The 21,751-nt window shown below is 38.2% G+C and overlaps 1 protein-coding gene across 2 annotated transcripts in view; it reads left to right on the top strand.

The window, feature by feature from the left end:
* Positions 1 to 18,989, top strand: part of RPS6KA5 (ribosomal protein S6 kinase A5) — an 81,632-nt gene extending 62,643 nt beyond the window's left edge. The window contains exons 13-17 of one of the 2 annotated variants that reach the window (XM_071557673.1): positions 43 to 213; positions 3,675 to 3,866; positions 4,431 to 4,590; positions 5,596 to 5,759; positions 6,719 to 18,988. In XM_071557673.1, the coding sequence (XP_071413774.1) occupies positions 43 to 213; positions 3,675 to 3,866; positions 4,431 to 4,590; positions 5,596 to 5,759; positions 6,719 to 6,958 (927 nt within the window). In that variant the 3' untranslated portion in view covers positions 6,959 to 18,988. Of the gene's footprint in view, positions 1 to 42; positions 214 to 3,674; positions 3,867 to 4,430; positions 4,591 to 5,595; positions 5,760 to 6,718 lie in introns of both variants that reach the window. The other variant, XM_071557675.1, reaches the window with a different exon arrangement.
* The last annotated feature ends 2,762 nt before the right edge of the window (positions 18,990 to 21,751 follow it).

The following is a 21,751-nucleotide window of genomic DNA, read 5'->3' on the forward strand; positions in this document are numbered from 1 at the left end:
TGTGAAATTTCTCACATGCTGTGTTTTTCTTTATTGTTTCAGCTTCACACATTTCTAGTAATGGAATTGCTGAAGGGAGGAGAATTGCTTGAACGTATTCAGCAAAAGAAACATTTCAGTGAGACAGAAGCCAGTCACATCATGCGCAGACTTGTTTCAGCAGTGAGCCATATGCACGATGTGGGAGTAGTGCACAGAGATCTGAAACCTGAGGTATAGTGTCTTTTGTATATATGTTAAGACAATAAGTTGTTAAATATCTGGAATGTGATGTGTCTCTGTTTCTCCAGCTTTTATTACTGGGATTTCTACTTCTGTATTTTTAATCAAGTGTTACTGCTTTAATTTAGAAAATTCTGTAGATCTTTTTCTGCCCATAGGTAAAAGTAACTGTTAGGAAACATTTTTAGTTCTATTAGCAATCTGTACTCTTAACTTGTTCAAAAACATTCTTCAGCTATTTGGGGTCAGTTCTTCCCAGTGTGTATATATTGTATGCAACAGTTCATGGGCAGAGCTCAGTTGCTTGGGCACTTTGTGTGTACATTTCCACCTTTTGTTTGACCCCTCAGTAGGGCTTCCTTTTGGATGTAACTGTGATACCCTTGTACAGTCTTCTGCTCCAATTAAGCACAAACTAATGCAGTCAGCTAATAAAGATGTGTGATTTGAGGTCAGTGAATTCAGTAGTTTCCCAAAAGAAGCATTTTTTAAATATGTATTTTTCAATAATTACTTGTTCTGGTATTTTTCTTGTGCAGCAGCATCTTTGCTTTCAGACAGTTCTTTTTGTTCTGGGTGAGGTTGACCACTGGCTTTGTTCTGCTTCCTGGACCCAGGTTTTTTTGTGTCTTTTTTTTCCAGCAATGGGGTTGGATATGTGTTAGTTTTCTCAGGCCTGAGAATAGGGTATATTGATGTTAATTCATCCAGCAAGGTTGTTATATTTTATAGGTAATTACAGTCATCATACCTCAGGAAATAGCTACTCCTTGTGTAGCTGGGGTTAAAAAATAATCCACCATTCCTGTGGAGGTCTTTATCTTTTTGTAACTTACCTTCTGGTCTATGACCAACTTAGTACCTTGTAGTAATTTCCATTCAACAGATGAAGAAGTCTGCTAAGTGTTGGTATTAAAAACTATTTTTCAAAATCAATCCAAAATATGCAAGTTTGAAGGAATCTCTGTCTGGGGCTCCTGTTTTAAGTAAACAGTAAAACAGAGAGGAGCTATTGTGAAATTCTAATACGTAAGTTGAAAAAGTCATCAGAGAAACTTTTTCCAAGTCACATCATCAAGGAAAGAAAACAGGTTTTGAAACCAGTAATTATTAAAAGGACAAAATGCCAAAACCTTTTGTTTCTTTTCATCGTTTTAGTCTTACTCCCATCCTGAATATAAGGGCAGAGTGAGGCAGAGCTTCAGCTGCATGGTAGATGAGGCACTCTGCAGTTCTACATTATGTTCAAGAACAGAAGTCTGGGAAGTCCAAGTAATGAAGGGTTAGCAAACAGCCTGCAGAATTCATGGCCTCCACAAAGTTGGACTTAACCTGCTTGTCTCCTTCCTGCTTGTTGTTTTGAAAGTTGCTATTTTAGGTTCCAACATGAACTCAGTATGGGATATGCAGGTTTTTCCCAATATAGATGTGGTTAGTGCACATCTCTGTAAAAAGCTGTATAGGAAATTCTGTTGCTTTTCTAAGAATTCCAGTTAGATTTGTTTCATGTTCAACTTTGACATCTAATGTGCTACTGATAAGTCTATTTTTAAAAATATGACTGATTAAATGTAACTAAGGATGAGACTTTTTTAATTGCATGGACTGGAAGACTCTTCTGTTTTAGCAGCTGTAATTAGATCAAATATATTGCTCTGTGAAACAGAGGGAAAGTACTGGATAGAAAGTAGAGAATTCATAGGAATAAGGAATTTGTGTAGCATATGTGACTATTTCAAACCTCCCAGCAGAGGGTTTGAGAACTGTTTCTGTGAAGTGATCATTAATCTGTGAAGTGGTTTCTCTAGAGGTAATAGTACAAAATGTAACAAGACAGAGATAGTGTTGATTAAATATCCTGAAAATATATATGGAATATAGCTGGGAGTACAGGAAGAGGGGCTTGTGAAAAATGTTGATTTATGTAATCAACAGGGAAATCTGAACCCAACTTAGGACGCTTGCACTGTACCTTTCTTTCTGTGGATAGCCAATTTCATTTTTGTCTTAAGAAAAAAGGCCTTTTTAAACCAATGTTACTCATTCTTATTTACTTGTTGACTATATAACAGCACCATGGATAAAAGATGATTATATTAATCACTTATCCTTGTTGTATTAGTATTTTTGCTGAAATTAGGCTTCCTTCAAATCCATTTTACACATTTTAAAATTAAAAACTGACTATTCTGAATGTGCAGTAAGCTATAACAGCAGTACAGAATGCAAAAACACTATATTACTGGTTTGTAGCAGCTATTCTCCTTTATCCGTGATAAATGCTCTCAGATTCTCATTATTGATCTGCTGGCAGTTAGCAGTCTTGTTTTTCCCTTTGTTAATGAGTTTGAAATTCAATTACTTTGTGTATGTCATTCACCCCTAATGTTACAGAGGTAGACAGGGTGGGCTGTAGGATTTGTAATATTGAGATTTTTCTAGCATTCATAGATTAAACAGTAAAGACAAGAGCAAAATTGTGCTCTTCTCTCAGAAGCTGAAGGGAGGAGTAGAATTAATTTATAATTTGTCTTGGCCTCAGAAAGTTCTAAGTTCTTCTCTTGTATCTTTCTTGACAAATATAAATACTCAGGGAAGAAGAAGTAGATTGTCTCAAATCTTCAAGAGGTAACAACGTGCCTGTCTTCAAGTCCAAGGTGTCACTTTCCAGTCTGTGAAGCTGGAATTCTCAGGCACTACTGTACCGATATTGGTCTCTTTACCTTGGTGTCAGGAGTAGGTGTGAGGTTGGGCTGTTGCGTGACCTTCAGAGCCTGAATGCTGCGAGTCCCAGGTCCCCTCACAGGGGTCTCTGTACTGACTGTGCCATCCCTGCCAGACACCTCTTGGTGTAATTCCTGAGCTATCGGGGCACTTTGTGCCACCATGTTATACCAAAGTGCACCTTGTTACTACCATCCTTCACTCTGATTGCTCTTTTGCATGATTGTGCTCATGGCAACAAGGCTTGGGTGTGTTACCATTTGAGGACCAAAGACTGTTAGTCACAAGACAGGACACGCAGCAGGAGTCCCCCACACAAGAGCTGTCATTCACAACAGGCCAGGAGGAAGGGGCAGCTTACAAAAACTTACTTTTGTTTTTGGAGGAGGGCAATTCTTCATCTCCAACCATGTTGATGTCTTTGCTTTATTTTCTTGTCAGTGTTCCCCGAGTTATTTTTCCCCCTGTTCTCTGATACATATTGATTTTCGTTACTAATCTCAGACAGAACTAACCTGACCTGCAGTTATGCAGGAGGCAGAAACTCATCACATTTTCTCTCAACCCAGAGTACCGTTATTTCTACTTTTCCATTTTTTTCCCCCCAATGTCTCCCAGTTCCCCTTTTCCCTGGATAATGGGAAGTTTTCTGTAGTAATAAATGTAGGAAAATAATTATAATCAATTTTCTACACAGTGCTGGTATTGATTTTGTCTTTGCTTTTCAGAATTTACTATTTACAGATGAAAGTGATAATTCAGAAATAAAAATAATTGATTTTGGCTTTGCTCGTTTAAAACCACCTGATAATCAGCCTCTTAAGACTCCATGTTTTACTCTTCATTATGCTGCCCCAGAGCTCTTGAACCACAATGGCTACGACGAGTCTTGTGATCTGTGGAGTTTGGGGGTCATTTTGGTAAGTGATTGAACATTTTAACTGTAGCTTTATTGTATGTATTTACTTTTTGTTAAAATGCAAAGGGCTTGACACAATTTTGTATTAAATTCAAGTTAGGTGAAAATATTGCTGAAGAAATAATAGGTTTCAAAGACAGATGTTTTCCAGGGTTGAAGATCTTCTTTTTCCTAAGTAATAAATTAAATTTAACATTTTGGAGAATGGAAAAATTACTTTATACAGTCAGGTTCTTAAAAAGAGATATTCTTGTTACAAGATTCTACAGGCATCCATATAATGTTTTTACAATTTCAATTCAGAGAAGGAACCAACCTGCATCCTGATCTACAGAAAATTAATTTCAGTAGATATAAATGAGGTAGAAATATGTTTTGTTCCCAGCTTCCTGAAACATACACGTTTTTTCTAACAAGAACTCCAGAGAAAGTCTTGCATATTTTAAATTTTCTATGACTTTGAAGTTATGTCAGTCCAGGTTCTATTTCATGGTGCTTGTGATGCAAACAAGAATTGTCCATAAATACGGTGTGTTTGCTAATGCTGCTTTTGGTCTCATGACAGTACACAATGCTATCAGGACAGGTACCATTTCAGTCTCAAGACAGAAGTTTAACATGTACCAGTGCATTGGAAATTATGAAGAAGATTAAAAAGGGAGAATTTTCCTTTGAAGGAGAAGCTTGGAAAAATGTTTCTGAAGAGGCTAAAGAGCTAATTCGAGGTATGTGTTCACAAGTATTCATGTACCTTATATTTTTGTCTCAAAAGATAAAATTTAGAGAGCCATATGATATCTGGGTGCTGCATTCAGCACCAGAGTGTCTGCCCTGACAGAGCAGTATCTGCAGCTTGAGCTGCGTACTGACCCCTGATACAAACACTGTTGGCTGAGGTGGACACATCAGAATGCATCACAGATTGCTTGCACACCCAGCAGAGCTTTCTGATATGGTGAGATGCTGATAAGAAGGTTATTGGGGTTAGAAGCAACTGAAGAGCTTCAGAAAAAGTGAAGTCACTCTTCCAAAACATATTTAAAAGCAAAATTTTTCTTTTATATTAATTTTGTTTTTTTTTTAAAAAAACAGCTTACAAGATAAATGTCTTAAATTCATTTCCTGCAAAAGCTCAGCTTTTATTGCTGTATTTTTTCCTTTGACTATTTTTTAATTCATGTACCAAGAGTATAACTCTGTTTCTGAGCTGCTTCATTCACATTTGCTATGCTTTGGTTCCCCTTAAGCTTTACAGCATCTAACCATGTTTTCAGCATGAAATAGACACCAACCTTAATTCTACTTAGATGCAGTTCTGAATTTCTGTAGACGTAGGCTTGTAAGGAATTTTTCGGCCAAAAATTTAGGGATTTCCAGATTGAGACTTCAGTGGATTGTTCATGGAATCCGAGGCTTACTCTCTTGAACATTGTCCTGGGCAGGGTTTAAATGAAAAAATGATTTGGTAGTTCTGAGTTGATGGGAAAAGAGATGTAAGTTATTAAACAGTTAAATATCAGTTTCTTGCTTTTAATGATTCTGGGGGAGAGGTTGATGGTATAACACTGTGTGAGCCTTATCTAGGATAAATATTGGCATACCTAGGATAAAAATTGACATTAGTTACTTATCAAAGCAATGTATGAGAATTTCTTAATAAATATTTGCATTTTCTATTAAATGAAGATAAATAGCTCACAGTTTAAACAAATGTAATACGTTTCTATTAGGACTTTTGACAGTGGATCCAAACAAAAGAATTAAAATGTCCAGCCTGAGATACAATGAATGGCTCCAGGATGGCAGCCAGCTGTCATCCAACCCTCTGATGACACCGGATAACTTGGGCTCCTCAGGAGCTGCAGTGCACACATATGTCAAGGCCACTTTCCATGTAAGTTCTCAGAAATTTTATGACATGCTATGTTTTATTATGTGTCTAGATTTGTGGCTGTTTTCTCTTAATAACAAGACATATCTGTCCTTAAAATTCAGTGTTTGCTTATAGTTGGATTGTTTTCCTCAATATGTAACATCTCTGGAGTACATGAAAATATGAATGATGAAGCAAGAATAAATTTCTTGAAGGTATTTATATTTATGAGGACCTGGGGACTGAGGGACAGCTGTTCATGAAAGAGCTATTAAAATATTCTGTTTCTTAGAGGAATCTATTAAAAGGTCTTCAAACTTTTATGAAAAAGAGAGAAGAAACTTTATATGTAACTTAACTGTTTGACTTTGTCCTTAAGGTGAAAAAATTGAGGTAAAGTTTCTGCAACCTGTGTAGTTCATTTTTTTATATCATAGATGCTTTTTTAGTGGGCTTGCTTGTCTTCTATTGTGTATTTACTAAAACTATTTGAACTGCAACTGTGTTATACAAATACATTGTTGATTTTCATGATGCCTTCTACAGAGAATACATGAAATTGGGCAGATTTGTGCTGAAATGCTTGTGGAAACTTGTAAGGAAGGAGAGAAAAAGAAAGTAATTGTTATTTGGAGAGGTCCTGGTAATACAACATACTTTGGGCTGAAAGAAAATCTGTAATTTAACAGTGTTGTTTCTGAAAATGTAGTCTTAAATAGGTTAAGGCTTAATAAAAAATACTTCTAAATTAAAAGGAACAAGGAGGGGAAGAATGCCAGTTAATAATGTTATGTATTGGCTCTTAAATACCTGTAAAGGCCAGTAAGGTAATTGTTAAACCTACAGTAGGAATTAGTAGGGCTCTGACAAGGAATTGCTGTTTATCCTGCGACTTACCATAGAATGTTCATAATAAGTGAAAAGGCATAAAATGTCTTAAACCTCTTGAAAAGCTTAGAATTACATTTATTTTTAAACAGGCCTTTAACAAGTACAAAAGGGAAGGATTTTGTCTTCAGAACGTTGACAAGGCACCTCTTGCAAAAAGAAGGAAAATGAAAAAAACAAGTACAAGCACAGAGACACGCAGCAGCTCCAGTGAAAGTTCACATTCTTCTTCCTCTCATTCTCATGGTAAAACTACACCTACAAAGACATTGCAGCCCACAAACCCTGCAGACAGCAATAACCCGGAAACCATCTTCCAGTTCTCTGACTGAAAAGTGGAGAATATCCTGTCTTGAAGATTTAAGTGGTTATAAACTTGGTAGTACCTGTATTGTCTTCTCCCGCCCTTCCTCCCTGTGGCTCACAGGCTGCTACAGGAATACGTCTGTTGCTTCAGAAATGTATCTCAGTCATACCTTTTTAGCTTTGCATTTCAATACATTTCTTTTTAGCATTAAGTTTGGTATCACTGGATATGGTATAGTACTATTATACAGCCAACATTGTATTCTCTTAGGGCTAAATTCCTGGTGTGCAGCCAAGCTCCAGGTGAGGAGCTGTGCTGCTCAGGGTGCAGCCTGGCAGAAGGCTATTTCTGTGTCACAATCTTCCTCCTAGTTTCTTCCCCGTTGTTCCAACAAAGGAAAACTGTGTACCATGTATAGAACTTTTGTATTTTCTGCCTTTACCCAGCTCTGTGAAGAATGTTATAGAATTTGATTCTTCGTGCATGTAAAGAATCATGGGTACAATGCACCAAAGCAGTAGAGTACTCTAAGACCTCTTAAATTTGTGGTTACATTTTGTCCCATTTATTTGATTTTTAAGATCAAAATGAAGCATTATGGAATTTATTTTGTTTTAAGAAGTAACTCCACATATCTTGTTCTAAACAACTGAGAATACAAGTCTCATTTTTTAAAAAATTTATTTATTTTTTTAAACATATCTTGAGGCAGAGATATTTAAGGTGAGATGTCCTTGTACTGTGATACAATAATTTTTTTTGAAGTTACTAACTTCTAAAAGATTTTACAGATTCTAAAATATAATGCTGTAAGAGAAAATTAAATTTCGTATTCAATGCTTTGGAAAACGATCACATGTTAAAATACCTATTTCAAAAATTAATTATAATTTATATTTTCTTTTTATATTTACACAATAACTTTTAAATACAAGGATTTTTTTAAAGTTGCAAAAGCTCCAGTTTCAACATCTGTTATTATAGGGTCCATACAAAATGTATACCAAGTTATTTGAATTTTGCGTTGTGCAAATATAGCAGTTTAATAGTAACTGTAAAATACTAGAATATATGTTTTATTTTTTGCACTTTATAACATCTAAAGGAGATGTTTTAGAAAAAGTGCACTCAGATGTCTCTTCCTACAAGGTGCTGAGCACTGTTTTACTGGGTTGAATGACCTGAAATCCACCATATTTGGTGCTTGTGGTCATTGTGAAGGAGAATTCTGTACTTTGCAGGAGTGAATCCCTGTATATTACCCACTGTTTTCATTCCTTACTTAAAATGCAAAGCTCTTTCTATCTTGCTTATACCTTGTATATAACAAATACTAGACCTAGGCACCTTGTGTAGTGTAGATGTTAACAACTTATGCACTGGGAATACTAAAGGGAAATTCTATTGAACACTGTGCTTCACAACTTGTTCACTGTGGTGTACTGCAGTGAAGTATTTCCTACTGTGATAGTATAGTATGTACATAACTGTTTGGAATCATAAATGTGACTTACAGAAACATCAGCATAAACTTTTAAATCAGTATATTTTATAAATTTATGGAGAGCTCTTTTATAGCTTGTATTCTCAATGATTAGAGGTAACTTAAGCGCTAAAGATGACTTCAGTTTTGCAAATGCTTACATGTGTAAGTTCCCACTGAAGTCAGAGAGGCTCCTTGTCATATGCCTAAATTTGTGTGACACAAGACTGACTGACTAGAGGATTTTGTTAACAGCTGGCTCTATCTTAAAGTAACCTTAATCCAAACCCTATGCAAAAAAAGGTTATAGGAATTGTTTATATCAGTGGTTTTATTTATAGAATTGTATCAGATATCAGTATTGAGAAATACAATACATCCATGTTTACAGGGATTGTGTGTATCAAAACAAGGCTTTGAAGCCCAACATGTTTGTTCTGTGTTTCTTTAATATTAATAATGGCATTCTGAGGTTTTGGAATTGCTCATGTGAAATAGTTTACTACTTTCTTGATGTGAATGTCAACAGTAATTGCAGCATTAATTTCAGGTTGATGTGAATATTGAGATTTGCACTGTTTATGTAGAAGTAGTATATTTAAAGATCAGTATATGTGCTAATAACACAACCAATTTTAAATGGCCAATGTTAAAAGTATTGAAAATTATTTGTCAATGTAATATATTCAGGTTTGCTTTCTGAATGCTCTCTTTGGAAGTAATCTCAATAGTGAACATGGCTCATTTGTAAAAGAATACTTCCCCTCTCCCCAATAAACTTGCTGTAAATACAATGAACAATCCACAAATACTTGTTATGGAGACAGTACCAGTGAATTGGGAGGCTGGAGAACAGGTTGCTTGTAGAGTTTGCACTTGGAGGAATTCTTGGAATTTGTTGTCTTCAGGGTGAGGGCAACAAAAAGCAGTTGCAGTTTTACTTCATTTAAGTGTGAGAAACTTTTGGATACCAGGTAGATTTGTAATAATGTGACTGAGCTGAAATAACTTCAAAGTTAGGAACAGAGAACAGCTGTTTCCCTGTTGGGAAATTTAAACTGTTTCTTGACAAACTGAAAAAACAAGAAAAAGAATGTTTGCACAAAATACTAAATGCTAGATATAACGGCTGTATTGTCAGATTTTTTTCCCCCCACAGGTTTTGAGAGACTGTTAAGAGACTAAAATTATTAGAATACATCACTTGTATTCAAAACAAGTTTTACAGATGAATATTTCTGTGTCCTCTTTGTGCTCTCACGGTTATTAAATAGATAGTTATTATTAAATAAAAATTTAAAAGCAGAGTATCACTGTTTGCGAGGGGTAAGTACGTGCACTGTCACCTTGCATGTGCCCTGAGCCCATTACCCAGGGCAGCTGATAAGTGGTGACCTCTGCATTGTGCTGCTTCCAGGTAACAGAGGGCTTGAGGAAGTGTATTGACACAAAGCTGTCTGAACTTTTAGACTAACATCTTTACATCAACAGCTACTGACACAGCAACTACTGAGAGACACTGATATGCTGAAACTTGAGTGGAAACCAGGCAGCCCCAGAGCAGGTTCGCTGCTTGTTCTGGTGTCCCTGCAGAAGAGCAGTCACTCGTGGCAGAAGAATGTTCTAATCTGTTGCTCAGCCTGGAACTCAAGGTCACCTGAAGACCATAGGCCAAATTTTTGATACTCAGAGCACTGTTTCAAATCTGAAGTGTACAAGTTAATCTTTGTTAGTACTGTAAATACTTCATATTGCCTTGGTGAAGAGATGTGTGACTGTAAATTATGTTTATACTCAGATTAAGTTTCCTTCACAGTGCTGCTCTGCCTCAATCAACTTTAATGTCTCACAATGATCTCTCTCCACTATCAGAAATACAGTGCTGTCAGCAATGGTGTGGACAGATTTGTTTGAAAAATCAGATTTCTTACCAGTAAAATATAAAAAGTGTGGTTTTTAATCTGATCTTCAAAGTACTCTGTATTTGGTAAAGTTGTTTTCTTGTAATACTTCTGGAAACACAAATTAGTAATTAGAAGGTAATTCTGCTAAAGGTTTTAGAGAATTAAAATTACTGTCCACTGGCTTAGTGAAATTTCTAGTTTAAGGAAAAGCAGCTGAAATATTTATTGTTTCTAAATAGAAGGATCAGAGCACTTGGCATATGTATTGTTTACTGCTATGAAAAAACTTGTTAAAATACTTCATTAAACAGCTGTGGGGCAGGGGCTGTAGCACAAAGTCCAGTATTGCATCAGAATGGGTTGAGGCCTCAGACTGGCTCTGCTGATTTCTCAGCCCTTTTCTGTGGGTACTTTTCTGAACAAGATCATGATCCCTGCCCAACTGTCAGTACAAGCTACTTACATTTTTAATACGTGCATGTATGATGTGCATGTGTGTACATACATGCTGTATTGCATGTCTAGGTCTCAATTTAATATGCTTTGTTTAAGAGAACTTGTATTAAAAACGAGGTCTGGAGTCACACAGAGTTGGAAGTTCAGACACGGGGGCTACCACAGAAGAGGAAGAAGGTTATGGAAAGTGAGAGGCTTCTGGGAAGATGTTTTCATGGGTAAATGTCTCCCCTAGCTATCTCTATGTGCATGTAATAGTCACTGAGACTGAACTGCAAGCTTTCTTGTCAGTTGTCCAGCAAAAACACATTTCCTAACTGCAAGTCACTCAGTATGTGTGTATCTTTATAACATTTAGGTCATCATCTGAAATTTTTTGTTATTTCTCAAGTATCATTCCAAGTATTTTTACTACATTGGTGGTCTTCATTCTTTCCCTCGTAAATGACAGTCCTTCTCAGCATCCAGTTTTTACATTGCAAAACATGATACTGCCTTCCCTGGGTTGGTTGAGATAGCTGACAGAATATTCTGGATTGTGATAGCTGTTTGTAATGTAAAGAGAGAAAAGTGCTTTGTGAGTGCCTGTAAGAAACACTTCTCAATTCGTTCCTTTAACCCACAGGACACTGGATTCTCTAAAAAGACAAGAAATGCAGAGCTGTTGGCCAGCTCTCACCTGCCATCCCACATTTTTATCTATCAGTCTTTCAGTTGATTCTGAATGTTCAGAACACTTATGTAGAAAAGAAAACTTAGACTGATTGCTCTGGTCTGTGCTAGTAAATAAAGTGATGCTTTCAGTTACGTGGACCAGCTGGACCAGTCTTCTTTGTGGTGCCTCAAAGCCACAAAACTGAGAAATGCAAGACACCTGCAATTATGTTAATTTGAAGAAAACCCATATGTTTTCACATTTCTGTGTGATAAAAATGGGAAGTCTGCAACTGCCCAGAAAACGATTATAAGTGTTCAAGTAGAGGGGATGTTATGGGCTGGTCTGACTAACACTCTGTTCAGTGGCAGAAAGGAATTCATAGTGTTCACACATAAAATTGCTCTTAAAAATTGGCAACCAATCTCCCTGTATTCACCAAATTCATGCAGAAGTCTGCTGACTTCATTTGAAATGCCAATAAGAAAGGAAAGAAAAGCATAACTCTTCTTCAGTTGCTCAGGAACTACTAAAAACCCTAATCAGATGAAACTGCAAACTGATTGCAAATACTTTGCAGTTTTCTTAATACAAAGGTACTTGGCAACAAATCCAGCATTAAATATTAAAATTGGCATCTCATTTGTGTTCATCTGATTTTTCTTGGAGCTTTTTTTTGGAAGTATGTAGTTGTCTTAGGGTGATTGTGACCAAAGGTTTATTTTTATAAGTAGGAGAAGTCTACAGATTTAGGCTTGGGCCTTGTGAAACATCAAAAGTCTGCTTGGAAAGGTAACCAGTTCAAAATATAAATACATTTTACTGATATTTGCTGGTACAACTACATCTAATCAAGTACATTTTAACTAAGTTATGGTTGTGATTCTGTGTGACATTCAGCTGTGCTAAAAAAGTTTCCAAGTGTAAAGTCTTTGGAGTTTACTCAAAGTGGACAGAGAGGAGGGAAGTTGTATTTAAAAGACAAGGGTTCAAAGAAGGGACAGGACCCAAGATTTGTAAGTTATGCTGCCAGAGGTGACTAGGAGATAGTGTCATCATATTGGATGTAGAAGCTGACTCGTTAGTAACTGTACACATGCTTTTTTTCCTTTGAAATCAATATGCAGTAGAGAAGAGGAACTAATTTACAAAAGCAGCAAATACCTCAAAGCTTTTCTTGTGTGTTTCCTTAATGAATCCTCATCCTTTAAATAAGTAGCACAGGTGTACATAGTAGTTACTTTCTTGAAGCTGGGCCTGTGTGGGGGAACAGGATCCCACTCTGGTGATGTGTTTGTTGTAGAGGGATGGTAGAAATTAGAGCTCAAGGTGCTACATCCCTGCTGCCTTTAAGTTCAAGTGTTAATCCTGTTCTACTTAATATATATCGCTGTGACAGTCCCATTGCTGTGCAGCCATGACAGGTCACTTATTTCGAATTTAAAGCTGTCAGATTAAAAGGAAAACTTGAGATCTACTTCAAGACCAAAGTGAGAAGAGGCCTTTAATCTTAACCTACATCTGGATTGCAGAAAGGAATAAAAACTTGGCATTGGCTTTCAACCTTGACAGTCTTACTAAGATGCTCCTGCAGCCAATTTTGATGCTTACAGGTATCTTTACTGATCTCTTTCACCTATAAAGGAAGAAACCTGCAAAATAATTTCCTGTTAGAGAAAAACTTTTCTAAAGTCCCAGTAGAAAGAGATCATCTCTAATTTCTACCTTTGCCTTTGAAGCTGCAAAGGTGAAAAATGAATTGGTGGCAGATTCTGACAGCTGGTTATAAAGGAGCAGGTTGTGTTAATTTGCAGTAAGTGGAACAGGGCGTGCTATTACTTGTGTCAGTGTGGGCAGGGAGTGGGGAGAGGGAAAGAAATGTGAAAAAAGGGAGTGCTGGATGCTTTGCCTCACTGTAATTTACAGGACATTTTGGTTGCACACCATTGCTTTTAAAGAAGCAATGGTCTCCACATTTAGTTTAAAGTGTTTTAGAATAAAACCCCCAGAGATGAGCCTGACAACTTATTTTTTTGGAAACACTGCCATTTTTGAAGGCGGTGACATGGACATTGATTTCCTAAACTCAAAATATGCCAGTTACCAACAGGTACCAGGGAATTTTGCTTTCTGACAAATACACACTTCTCTCAAATTCTTTGTCACATCAACAAAGTGCAAAACCTTGTGGCAGAAGTTTACCAAAATTGCAAGAGAAGTAATTGCAATGCTTTATTTTGCCTAATGCTCAGCAAATGAATGAGGATAGGGTTCTGTTGGAGCAAGTCTAGAGGAGGTTCACACAGTTGGTAAGAGGACTGGAGCACCTCCCCTTTGAAGACAGGCTGAGAAAGCTGGGTCTGTACAGCCTGCAGAAGTGAAGGTTGTGTGCAGACTCACAGCAACCTTCCAGTGTCTGAAAAGCCTACTGGGAAGCCAAAGAAGAGACTCTGTGAGGAACTGTAGGGATAGGACAGTGAGCAATAGGTTCAAACTGAAAGAGACAAAATTTAGGCTAGATATTAGGAAGAAATTCTTTACAGTGAGGGTGGTGAGGCACTGGAACAGGTTGCCCAGGGAGGTTGTAGGGGCCCCAAGTCTGGTAGCATTCAAGGCCAGGTTGGATAAGGCCTTGAACAACCTGGTCTAGTGGGAGGTGTCCTAGCCCATGGCAAGGGGGGTTGGGACTAGAGGATCATTAAGGCCCCTTCAAATCCTTAACATTCTATGATTCTGAATTGGACTGGAGAAGCACTAGAAGACAGGATCATTCTGTGAATACAGTCGTGGAAGAAATACAAGAAAGCTGTGTTTGAGAAGACTGCTCAGGACTTGGGGAAGAGTTTTGGATCTAGATGTCAGCTGAATGCTCCAGTTTCTAGGGCTGTTAAAGGTCAACCATGCTGATTTGAAGGACAATAAGCCTAGCCTGTTGAATCCAGTCTTGTCAGAGCCACAGGTTTATGTAAATCTTTTGCTGGGCTTCTGTTTTGGATGTATTTTCCCTTACTCGCAAGTCTTGCTAACCATCAGGGTACAATCAGCATTTGGCAAATCATATCCTATGGCTGTGTTGGAATGGTAACTGTAATGAGGGTTTTGGTCATCAGCAACCTGATTTCTTCTCCAGGCCACGGTGTTCAGAAATAGAGTTGTTGTTGTTGCCCTAAATTGTGTGGTTAAACACTGTGGTGGCTTCAAAGTTAATGCAAAACAATCTGGAGAAGTACATGATGTCATTATTAACAGGTGAGCCTTGGATTCCCTTAGGAGAGATCCTTGCCAGGGCTGTGCACTGTGCAGAGCAGCAGCATGAATATTGCCCATGGTAGCCAGTGGTCTGCAAGTCCATTGTTCTGACTCTCAAAGTTGTGCTGGGAACTCTTCTCACGGAAGATTGTAAAAACAAACCAAATAAGCTGAATATCTGAATGCTATGCAGATGATATTTGGGTGAAGACAGTTTTATAGGTAATAACCAGGGAGTTTATTGGCTGTTGCATTATGTGCAACTTCTGTGACAGCAGGGAGAAGTATCTGAAGAAATCTCTAATACAGACTGGTAGTATTTGACCTCCAGCACTGTCAGGAACTTGTTTTTGGAGGAAAATGTGTGAATATGCTTATATGTTAAAGTCCTATGGTGTAATGCAATCAATATGCCTAAATAATCCTACATTCTTTTAAGAATACATTTGGATTAAGTAGGTTTATGCAAGTTTTGTTTGGACTTTTCAGGGTGGTGCTTCTTTGTTTTTAATTACTATTATTTAATTTTACTCCCCATATTGTATACTTAGTTCGGTTCCTTTCCTGAGCCTTCTATTTATGTTAACCCTTTTCTCTCTCTGATTTCTGGATACTTTCTTGTTGTCCTGAAAGGCAATGCATGGCTATTTCTGCCCAAGAAGAACTGTAGAATCAAATTACCAATATATGAAGGAAGGCCATGCCAGATCTGGCTGGCTGATTTGTCTTTTAGGCTGTAAAGTAGGGTTAAGTCAGTAGCATGCAGGAGAAATCAGCTTTGTCCTGCAGATATGGAACTTGGTATTTTCAAGAGCCTGTACTTGGAATCCAGGAGGAGCACTCAGAGGCTGAAAGCTGGCAGTTATTCCCCAGAAGCTTTGTTTGTGAACTGAGGATAGATAAAGTTCACATCCATCCCTGGCCATCTGTAGTCACAGTAATGTTACTGTTTTCTACTTTAGGTTTTATCAAGCAGCTAAAGAAAGCATTTATTCTATTCTTGCCCTGTCTGTGCTGATAGGTAGAATGATCTCCAGGGCGGTGAATTAGCCTGGAAATGATCTGTTCTGTAGTTTCAGACAAATGCTAGACCTTTTGGAGATGTCTTTGATAATGTTATTGTATTTTAAATGAACTGTGTTTCCATCTGAATCTTCCCTCCGAATATCAAGTTGAATTTTTCATAGAAAGGAGCTGTGACAGGGCAGAGTCATTTGATGGGGGAAAAAACTGATCTCTAGAGAATCTCAGAAGACACAAGCAGAATTTGTCTTTTGGCCAACAAGAGCGAGTGTTAGAGTTCTGAAAGGTTTAATAGAGCCAGATAAAGTAAGTTGTGGTGTGTAAAGCCAGTGTAAGAAATGTCATCCTGGGTCAAACGATGGAACCAGCAGTCCCTGCAGCTCTCCCGGTGCAGACGTGCTGTGATTTCAGTGTGGCAGAATGTGCTGCTGCTGCTTTGGCCTCCATCATCTTAGTGATGCCTGCTGTTTGTAGCTGCCACTGCACAATACAGCAAGGATTTCAGAGACTTGTCTGGGATTTCCTATCTGACATCCCATATCAAAGGTAAAAATCAGCCATCTGAGGAGCAAGTAACTTGTGTTTGACCAGTTCATGTTACCTGTTTTGGATACCTGAAGGCTTTTAAGAATCCACTACCTCTTTGTGGTATTTAACCAAATACTTAATTATCATGATAGCTTTTAAAAAGTCTAATTTCTTATATGAATTTATTTGGCACAGATCTCAACTTTTTCCTTTCTAATCTTCTCTGTCACTGTGTTTGTAAATGCCGTTTTCTTTACATGATGTCTATTTTCCAAAACGTAGGCAAATGCTGTGTTGATCCTGCCAGTTGTGATGAGTTGTTGATCATGGCAGAGAGCGACTGGTGACTGGGCAGGTCTCTGAACTCATATTTGCTGTGCAGAAATTGCAGCTCTCACTCCTCTTACTGACTCCATTTCTTAGTGTTTCTGACCAGTGGGGGTACAGGTCTCTTGCAGTTTTCCCTGGCTGATGCAAGGAAGTCTCTTTCTCCCCTCTCTGCTAAGGATATCACACTGTAATCTTGTGTGCAGATTTCATGGTTTTTCTGTTTGGGTCACATCTGGCTGGGCGTTTACCACTGTCCTCGGCCTTCCTTTGGCACATGGGCACGAGCCCAGTGTCCTCAGGGTGCCCCTGGTGTTCCATGACCACCCTTTGTTTAGGACTTTTTTGGTGCTAGTTCTGGACTGTTGGTTTTTTAAAGACTTCTCTCCACTTATTAACATAATTGAAAAATCTGTTTTAAATGCATGATTTTCATTCTTTCCAAACACAGAACAAAAATAGTTGCTGAACATTCTTTTGTCTGTCACCAACATTTTTCTTGCCTCTGGGTAGTTATGAACTGATGAAGTTGTCAGAATTTTTTCATTATCCTCAGGAAATTTCTTACCCATGTGTTGTAGTACCACAACATACAGTATTTTATGTTTTAAGCCACCTACGGTTTCAGAAACTTTCTGAAGTTATACGTAGCGTTTGACTCCCTCTGGTGGTCTGGCAGTGGAGCTGGCAAGTAGCTTAATTGCTGCTATTGAAAGCAACAAGCAACATGTTTGAATGTGACATTATAAATGCTTCAGATTTAACCATCTTTCTTTGCCCCAGATGCATTAAAATATCTCTGGTGTTTATGAATAAAGACAAATATTTTTATTACAAATGAGTAGCTAGGAACATTGGGGAAAAAAAGAAGAAAAAGTGAAAATTTGAAAATTTTATTTTGTGTAACAATTGAATTTGTTTAAAGGGCTTGAGCTTTGGAACTGAAGAAATAACACTGTTGCACTCAGTAAACGCTTTGTCTTCTCTGAAGTGGTCCCAGAAGTGCAATTTAAAACAGCAATTATGTGATTTCTGCATTGTCAGAAACTGCTCTAAGTGTGATTTTAGGCAATAATGCACTGAAATCAAACAATTGTCCTATAGAGATAAGAGCTGCCACTATTGCTTTGCTAGATAATGAGACGATTCAGATTTACAAGAGTACACATTCACCATAATCTAATTTTCTACTTTTCTATCCTGTAATAGGTATCTTATTTTTACCTTTAAGAAATAGTTAAAAATAACACATGGCTTATTTTCTATGTTGAAAAGTAGAGGTCTAATTAAAGTGCAAAAGGATTGTACCTTTCTAAAAATACCTAATTACTATTTTTAAAAATCCAGAGTACTGTTCTGGGCGCTTTTTGCTTAAGTAAGTCAAAAGAATAAGAAAATGTCTTTGCCACTGAGGTCCAGTTTGTCTGGGAAGATTTCGTTTTTGAGTTTAAGCTGGAGATTAAGCTGCAATTTGGGCCACATGTCGAATTTAGCTGAACTGTTTCTCTCAGTGTTGTTATTGTGCAGAGACCCTCCTCACCTGCTTCCCTATGAGCATAACAGTGTGGAACAACAGTCTGGAAGGCAGCAGGGAAGAGGCTTACCAGGAGGTAACACAATGAAATATCCATGATCAGACTGTGCCTTGGCTTTTCCAGGGACTTAAAAGTAGACAAAGCACTTACCTGATAGCCTTGACTTTTTGAACAAGACTGAGAAGTTTTGCACTGGCACAATAAATGTGAGAAACAGCAAACTACAGCATTTTTCCTGCCATTTTGCTTCCTGTTCGTTACTACATGTCGATATAGGATAGCAAATTAGGAGGTGACTTGTTTTTGTGTATGTGTGTGTAAATATATGTATTTGTGGGACAGAGGATATTTCCAGACACTGAGCTGAAAGAATATGATTTTAATATATTAATATATATTGCCAATTGAGTGATTCTCTGTTGCCCTCTCACTGGTAGTGCTGGTTCCCATTTCACATGAATAGGCTTGGAAATGACCTGGTTTGGAGTCTGAGTTTTTATCTTTTGCAGCTTAATTAGTAATTAAACTTCAGATTCTGCTGATCAGTATCAGTGACTGTTATCCCCTGTCATTTATTATATACTAAGAATTAATATCAAGAGATTTCATACGATATCAAAAAATAAGTATTTTTCTGATGGTGCAGACACACATTCCATTATCAATGGCCCATTATCTCACAAACTGAATCACTTTGAAGGCAACAAAGTACAAAATCTAAAGTCCGTTGTGAAGAAAGCTTTCCAGGTTCCTGGGGTTTCTTGAATTGTTTTGTGGATGATTTTAACTTTCAAACAGCCACAAGGGCTTAATGGTTTACAAAAAATTGTACATTTGCAGTTGTAACAATTTTATCTCTAAGAAAATAAACTCATCTAAGTACAAAACCTTGAAATGTTGAAATAGTTTGATAAAGCTTTTTTTCACTTCGTGCATGACTGTATTCCTTGCTGTGGGCAGGATGGCAAGTTTTATAATGTGCATGTCGTCAAACGGTTGATTTTGCAGATGCTGTTCAGTTTCACTTGACTTCCTTTTAAATTGCATTTTGATACTCCCAAAAAGGAGAGAAGTGCCACTGAAATTATTTTCTCTCATGATTTTTGTGTGGCCTGTTCTGATACTCACAGAGGTTACTGACCTTAGTAGGAATGGAGAACTTTGCATTTACCTCCTTTCTCTAAGACTAACATTCCAGTAAAGTGTTTGATTTTATAATGTTTATGAGTAGTGCTCTTCACTGTAGGGAAATTAATTCTCACATTAATGTGTTTTGACCTAAAAATTTTTGCACTTTGCATTTGAGAAAATGGCAGACAGCAGTAGGAGTTGGTTATGATTGTTTTAACATACAAATAGCATTTGAATTGCATCCCTCATCACTTGCAATAGAATGCATTTAACATCTTAATAGACATTAAAATGTTGATTGTTGAAAGATAAAAATTCAGTAAAATAAGAATTTGTGCTGAGGAAAAGCTTTTTAATTTTACTTTTTAATTCTATTTTACACTATGGATATAAAATAAGGACTTCTATGCTGTCTCCTGTAACATGTTATTTCCCTCAAAATTGTTGTTTTTCTCACAGAAATGCATACTGTAAGAATGAAAACAGTTTTAATAATCAGCACTATGATTAGCATCTTGGGTAAAAACAACAAACCACTGGCCAAGGTGCCAAACTAACACCAGAGCAATTCCAAGCTTTCACTTTTTAGGTACATAGTGAAACAATGCCGGCCTTGAAGTGTTGCTGGTCTTTGACACAAGTTGGGTGCTGAGCTTTGGCTGGCCTGTTCTCTCAAGGGCCTCCATACCAGAGACTTGACTTCAGCAAAGCTGTCATGAAAATATTGTTTTAAACTTTTTTTTTTTTTTAGAATAAAGGAAAGCTAGAAAAAATGTGAGCTTGGTTTTCCTCCCCGGCCACTTCAGCAATGAATAGTGTTTGCCTGAGAAGCCAAAAGCTCAGTCTAGAACAGACCTAGAGACCTTGCAAGTTTGCCTGCAGGGTTTTTTTCTCCTCTGGCTTTTGAGCATAGTATATTTGAATATGTTATCTTTAAAAATGCAAGTACTCTCTGATTTGTTTTTTCTGATTCTTAGTTATAGAATGTTTAGTATCTGAGCAGAGATTAAAATGCTACTTTAAGTCAGTTTTTATGCTCTATAATGTTTTCACTAGTTTAAATGCCCATCATGTCTGTTTCTCATAGTTCTGTGGGAAGTTCTAGTGCAGAAAGCTCAGGTTTATTTTCAGGTTACAGGAAGTGTGAGAGCACCATATCAGTGTGTGTATTGGGTTTGCATGGCCAGGTTTCAGTAGTGTGTGGGGGTGCCATAGGGGTGACTTCTCTGAGAAGCTGCCAGAAGCTTCCCCCATGTCTGGCAAAGCCAATGCCAGCTGGCTCCAGGATGCAGCTGCCACTGGCCAAGGCCATCGAGATGGTAGTCACATTTCTGGCATAATACATTTAAGAAAGAAAAAGAAAAGTTATTGCACAGATATAATTGTGCTCGGGGAAGAGAGGAGTGAAAATGTGAGAGGAACGGCTCTGTAGACAGCAAGGTTGGTGCAGAAGGAGGAGCAGGAAGTGCTCCAAGTGCAGGTGCAGAGATTTCCCTGCAGCCCACAGGGAGGAAGGACCATGGTGAGGCAGCTGTGCCCCTGGAGCCAGTGGAAGTCAATGGGTTACAGAGATCCACCTGCAGCCCGTGGAGGAACCGCACAGCGGAACAGGCAGATGCCCAGAAGAGGTCTGTGAGCCCATGGGAACAGTCTCCAGAGAGGGACCTGCAGATGCATGGAGAGACGAGCCCACGTTACAGCAGGTTTGTTGGCAGGCCTTGTGACCCTGTGTGGGACCCAGGCCTGAGCAGTCTGTTCCTGAAGGATTGCATCCCGTGGAAAGGACTTACACTGGAGCACAGTTTGTGAATAACTGTGTCCCCATGGGAAGGAATTCTACCACAGAAGTTGGAAAACTGTCTCCCATGGGAGTGACCCCACACTGGAGTAGGGGAAGGACTCCTTTTCCTGAGCAGTGACAGAAACAGCCTGTGATGAACAGACTGCAACCCCCATTCTTGTCTCCCTGCACCTCTGGTTGGGAGGAGATAGAGCCCAAGGAAGGAGGAAGGGGTGGAAGAAAAGTGGGGTTGTTTTACTTCTCATTATCGTGCTCTGATTTTGATTGGTAATAAATTCAGTTAATATCCCCAAGTCGAGTCTGTTCTGCCCATGATAGGAAGAGTGAGTGATCTCTCCCTGTCCTTTTCTCAACCCATGAACCTTCCATTATGTCTTCTCTCCCCTGTCCACTTGCAGAGGGGAGTGCTGGAGTGGCTTTGGTGGGAACCTGGCACCCAGCCTGGGTCAGACCACCACAGGGTGTAGCTGTGTACAGGGAGCTGCTGTTCACAGCAGGCTCATGGAATTGCACTGAACAGTCCATTGTTTCTCTTACTGCCCCGGGTTTGGGGGAACTGGAGTGGGAGTGAAGGCATAAGGCAAAATGGTTGTCCAGTACATCTCAGTTACTTTCCCTGCATCTTAATGTTCCATCCTTTTCAGAAACCAGCTGTCTGTATATTTGTCAGCTGCCTCACCTTACAAGCAGACTATTTCCAGCCAAGTACACGTATGCTTCAGTCTG

The sequence above is a fragment of the Pithys albifrons genome, chromosome 6 (assembly GCF_047495875.1).
Source record: "Pithys albifrons albifrons isolate INPA30051 chromosome 6, PitAlb_v1, whole genome shotgun sequence".
Lineage (NCBI taxonomy): Eukaryota > Metazoa > Chordata > Aves > Passeriformes > Thamnophilidae > Pithys > Pithys albifrons.